General features: G+C 26.3%; 1 protein-coding gene across 1 annotated transcript; it reads right to left on the reverse strand.

The window, feature by feature from the left end:
• Positions 1-1260: 1260 nt before the first annotated feature.
• On the reverse strand, positions 1261-4790 carry LOC114125451 (esterase E4-like). Its single transcript, XM_027989107.2, has 10 exons — positions 4193-4790; positions 3982-4119; positions 3758-3914; positions 3171-3356; positions 2890-3080; positions 2647-2812; positions 2390-2574; positions 2181-2331; positions 1978-2104; positions 1261-1913 (listed from the first exon to the last, which is right to left on the reverse strand). The coding sequence occupies exons 1-10, from the start codon at positions 4379-4381 to the stop codon at positions 1709-1711; spliced, it is 1695 nt and encodes a 564-aa protein (XP_027844908.2). The 5' UTR covers positions 4382-4790; the 3' UTR covers positions 1261-1708.
• Between the last annotated feature and the right edge of the window lie 1210 nt (positions 4791-6000).

The following is a 6000-nucleotide window of genomic DNA, read 5'->3' on the forward strand; positions in this document are numbered from 1 at the left end:
TATCCCTCCCTATAACAATAATTATTATTTGTTAAAAGGCATTCGTCATCAGCATTATTTTTTAGGCACAAGTTGCATAGTTAGCTTACCTCAACCATAATACATTACAAATACATTACATTTTTTTGGATAACATTCAATCATACAATTACGATATTTCGGCGTAATAGATAGACTACTAAAACTGCATTTAAGTCATCGTTGTGATGTAAGTCTTTTTTGATACCAATTTCAGGGCTGTTGAAAATGGACAATTTTTTTTTTAAAAAAAAACCGTGAAAGGGCTGTGTGAGTTTGTGTATAGTAACTGATCATTAGTTTGTGACCATAAAATAGTGTTCACCTTTCACACTCTATACCACGTGTAAAGTTTAATTTATTCAACGTGTTTGTTGGTAACGTGAACATGTTTTTACCTACTAATGGCATACGTTGGTGATTAAAAGACCACTTAATATTATGGTTTTAATGCTAATAATTCATTAAGTACTTCTTCAAATTTCGTAAATTTTAATAGTTTTGTCAGCGGCCCAACATAACAACAAGACCATTATTAATCGATTCACAAAATATAAAAATAAATAATTTGACAAGACATCTAATATTCTAACCTAATATATTTTATAATACGTATTAAATAATATACTGAAATACCACATAACACGTTGCAGATTAATTATTATACTTATAAAATAAATGGCAAGTTATAGAAAATTGTTACACAGCTCCAATAAAAATATCAATATAATATCATATAGTTACCAATAGTATGGCAATACTCCAATATATCAATTGTGATTTGTGAGTTATGTTTAACACAAGTACAGCAGGTATCTCAAAAATAATTACCAATGTGTTGATATATAGTACCTACATTTCATATAATAAATCAGTTTAAGCGAAACTAACGGAATAGATTAACCAACGCCAAGATTTCATAACGTGTTTTGTTTCTTATAGCTCATAAAAAAATTATATAAGCTCCTTTACTTAAAAAACAAAAATTATTTGAACTATTGATAATTTAAAAAAAAAAAATACTCGATCTCGAAATATCAAATTGAATAGTTATTTAATTATTATATTTTTTTTAATACACCGATAAGTTTAAATAAACATAGATATATGTTATATATTTTATAACATTTTGTCGTTGGAAACAAAGTTTCTATGAAAAATTTAATATAATAATAATTATAAAACCCATTTTTTTTGAGAAATTTTCAGTAATAATTTACCAAATTATTTTAACTATTAAAATAATATAATGAATTATTAAATTATGATTACACGTTTAAATCAAATAATACAATATTAATGTTTCATCAAAATGTTCTTTAACATAGATTAAAAAATAATAAGAAATTGTTTGATTGATTAACCAAATAACTATACAATTTAATACAAATTCAAAATAATAATAATAATACTTTGTGTGTCCCATGAACTATCTATATAAAAATAAATTTAACTAAGCAAATAACGTATTATAAGCAAACAAAACTTAAGCGATATTTTTCATATAATATTATATTCATTATTCACCAACTCATACATGTAGAAATACATTATACATGAAAAATAAAATAAATAATAGTTATACTATGTTATAATATTATGAGTTCAATTAAATCATTAAAATATTCTTATTCAGACCACGATATCTCATCATAATACATAAAATTAATAATTAATTTAAAAAAAACAATCAGAAATCCTTATTTTTATAATAAGAATAATGTTCATTCTCTTTGAAGTCCAGCGAATCCCAAAAAGCGATTCTCCCCATGCCCTGGACTTCGTCCATAGAAATATTTGTAGGGGAAGATATTTTTAAAAACGATAAACCCGAATGATGAGGATCTTTGCTGACAGGAGTCCAATTTATAGAACTAATTCCAGTTGATGGTATTCTATTTTAAAAATAACTTTTCCTCAATAAATTTATTACAGAAATATTATAATATAAAATATTACCCTTTAAAAGCAAATGATGTCCAAATATCAACTATAATTGGCACTAATGATTTATCCGATTCTGAGTCTTCGACGTTTGCATATACGTTTTTTAACGCGTAACCTGTGTCATCTGCATGACTTGCTCCTATATAAATACAAAATTAATATATTGTGTAACAGTCAATAAAATAATATGATATAATTTAAAATATTTTTATTACCGTAATTTTCATTTGATTTTGAAAAATATTCCGAAAGACTGTGGCTACCCCGGTATCCGAATTGGTATAAATATACCGGAGATTTATAAAGTTGAGAATGCATTTTAGCAGCTTTTATAATATCGACTACAAACAGGCGATCGCTAATCATCTGAAAATATCGTTCAAATATGAATTATCTGATGAATAATAATATATTAATTCAGTACTTGAATAAATTGTTCTGTATTTCCTTTGATCAATCTTTTACTGCCTATGTATTCTTTTCTAATAAGTTCTGAAACGTTGTCAATTTTATCTTGAGGTATTGTGTAATTGTAATCCAGTATGTGTGGCAAGACTTTGTTCCAATTTTCGTCAATATACTTTAACAACTTTGGATCATTGATGAATTCTAAAAACACAATATTGTTTACACATTACAATTATGGCATACCTAATAAATAATATTAGTAAAATCGAATACCAGATCCTGGATAAAGACCCTCATGAGTGGCAACACTTAACAACCACGGTACATCTGCTGCTAGACCTTTAGCTAAAATATGATAGGGCAGTTCACTTATAAAAGCATTTTCACTGGGTAACTCGACAACCGGTCCAAAAGGAGAAAATGGGTTGTACAATAACGGCTGTAATAATAATCGCATTAAAGTAAACTAAATAAGTATACATTTTTTTAAAAACGATCAACAGAAATCGTACTAACAAAAAATATTTTAACTGCTTCTACGATGTGTACAGCTGGCCTGGTAATTAAACATTCGACCAGTTCTTTTGACGGATAAGTTGGACAACCTAAGTAAGCGCCGATAGCTGCTGATTTAGAAGGTACATTTTCAGCCATTGTCCAAGGGCACAGCGCCGTTCCACTCTGAGAGAATACTTTTTGAAACAATCCTATGTACATTATACATGTATCACACGAAATAAATTAGAAAACTATACACGAGCTTAACGACGAAAAAAAAACATTGATCAATGTGTAACCTCTAGACAATGGTGACAACATATGAAAATGAACACTGGCACCTCCAGCCGACATTCCACTAATTGTAATATTTTCTGGATCACCTCCAAAATATTTTATATTTCTTTTCACCCATTTTAATGCATGCACTTGATCTTTTAATCCGTTATTTCCAGACACTACCGAATCTCCAGTACTAAAAAAACCTGTATAATATATTATATTATATATGTTTTATTTATTGTCTGTAAGCATAACAAACAATAGTACGTACATTTTTGGTAAATTTGGAACCTTATTACTATAAAATTAATGTTAATGTGATATTGTACAAAAATAGGAAAAATATCAGAACAAAATATTTTAAAATTACGCTTAATCGTTATTTTAATATATTATACAAAAACAGTATGAAATATAACCTTAAATTTAATAAATTGAAGGTTAGGCGCATTGACGAGGTTATGTATCAAGAATATATTTATAATATATATAAATATTAATTAGAATCATTATCCTAGTAGGACATATTTTGTATTAAACTCTATTACGAAATAATAAATATTATTTGTTTATATTAAATTCGAATGTCATAATATAATATTACCTATTGGTCCGAGCCGGTAGTTAAACGTAACGAGAATTATATCTTTATCTAATATATAATCGGGCTGGTACACAGACCCGTAAAGAAACATGAAAGCACCTCCGTGAATAAAAACCAATACATTCAAAAGCTTATTACTCTTTCCTCTTGTCGGAAGCTAAATCATAAATAAAATCAATTATTATAATTTAAATTCAAATAGACAAAATATTCGAATAGCTAACTTTTGGTGTATACACGTTGGCATAAAGGCAATCCTCGTCTCCTTCAATTAAATAACTAGAATGATCGTATTGAATACATTTACTACCCGGAGACGATGCGTTCCACACTCCTAGCCAAGGTTTTATCGGTTGAGGTTCCTATAATATAACATGTGTGTTCCAAAATTTTATATCTATAATGCATTTGTGAAAGCACGTTGACAAAGTTTACCTGAAATCTCAGCTTCCCCACTGGAGGAGTTGCATAAGGTATACCTTGAAAGCTGTAAATAGTCCTTCCATTCCATGTTTTCGACAGTATTCCAGATATGAGCCCGCTTTCAATTTCTACTACGGGAAACTGATTAGCAGCCACCAAACAATACAAACGTATCAATAATAAAACATTAATAAGTCGCATGTCGAAAAATATGGAAAAAACAAATAATTAGCAAAACTTTCAGAGCAATTAACTGGCCAGCCGTGTTTACGGGTAGACAAATGTCGAATGAATAAATAGTTGTTATAATATAAAACGAGAATATAATGCGATGTATCTGGTACTATTACAATAATATATGCTTGTTCCCCACTTTTTCACGAGAACACAAAGTATGTTACAAACAGCTAGACATCCTTCAGTAAAGGTGGCGTAATTATAAGAATTTGTTCAGAGAAGAGATATATTTTTTTCTATGATTTACTATAAAATACGTTTAATTTTGCATTAGCATAATTTACAATACTTACCCACATCCATTTCTACTCGATTTCAACACCCCCAATTATTTGAATTAAATCATTTATTACCAATAAAAATTAATTCATTAATTATTTTACTATTATATAGTTATATTCATATATATATATATATATATATATATACGATTCAAAAAAAATAAATAATAATAATAAAATGCGTGTAACTATATTTCTTACTAGATAGAATATTAGAATATTACAAGTACCTATTACATAAAAATCTCAACTAAAGATTTTTAAATATTTAAATAGTAATAGTTGTGCAATAGCCAATAGAATATAAATTATTACATTCTTAAGCTTTCAATATTACATTGTATATTTTAAACTATAAATTATAAAATATTTTAAAAATACTTATCTTATAAGTTGTCAATGCATTTATTAAAAATGGTATTATACGTAAATAAAAATAGTCGATAAAAATGTCTAGTCTCCATAACAACTATTGTTTTCTGATAACTATAACAAAATATTTATAATCCAGAATATTTTAAAATAATACATACAGGGTGTTTCGCCGAGCATCCTCACCACCATTTTAAATTTAATAATTACTTTATTCAAATTCTAAATTTTGCATCAATTTTTAAGTTAATCAACCTAATGTTTATATTTTTAAGTACTTAGATTTGGAATATACCATTTTAATAACATTTTGTATATCAGAAGTATCATAGGTATTGTGGTAATACCAACTTCTTTTTTCAGATAAAAACCACCTTTTTTACTGAAAATTATATAAAATATAAATATATATTATATACAATTATTACTATAATTTTTTTTAAAAATTGTATGCCTTCAAACCAGAATTTTAAAGAGTAGTTTTTAACTTGCCTACCTCTTAACTCTGTAGAATAATATGTTAGGAAGATATATGGGAAATCATGATAATTTGATAATTATTATAGTATTTTATACTAATCTATCAATATTTTATATTCTACAAAAATTGTTTAAGTATAATATTGTGTACTATACTAAATATTACAACTATTTTATTCTTTGTAAAACTATTATTTAAGGAAACATATGAACATTCTATAGGCAAATCACTGTATAATATATGTATAATATTATAAATAAAACAAGAATTATTTTTTAAAAATATTTAAAATAATAAATAAATAAATAAATTTATATTTTAGTCGCTTATTTATAATAGCGGTAGATACAAGTTTTGTTCTTTATTACATTAGAAGATACATATAGTATAATACACAATATACTACACCAATTGGAACCAGGATTTTTTTATATTTATACATATTCACT

Source organism: Aphis gossypii, chromosome 2, assembly GCF_020184175.1.
Source record: "Aphis gossypii isolate Hap1 chromosome 2, ASM2018417v2, whole genome shotgun sequence".
Taxonomy (NCBI): domain Eukaryota; kingdom Metazoa; phylum Arthropoda; class Insecta; order Hemiptera; family Aphididae; genus Aphis; species Aphis gossypii.

What these genes read in the sequence shown, in the direction of transcription:
- LOC114125451 (XM_027989107.2), bottom strand. Translation starts at nt 4,381, where the DNA reads ATGCGACTTATTAATGTTTTATTATTGATACGTTTGTATTGTTTGGTG. An exon ending in CCAACGTGTATACACCAAAA is followed by an intron (nt 3,915 to 3,981) that starts GTTAGCTATTCG and finishes TTTATGATTTAG; the next exon opens with CTTCCGACAAGAGGAAAGAG. An exon ending in GTTGTCACCATTGTCTAGAG is followed by an intron (nt 3,081 to 3,170) that starts GTTACACATTGA and finishes TAATGTACATAG; the next exon opens with GATTGTTTCAAAAAGTATTC.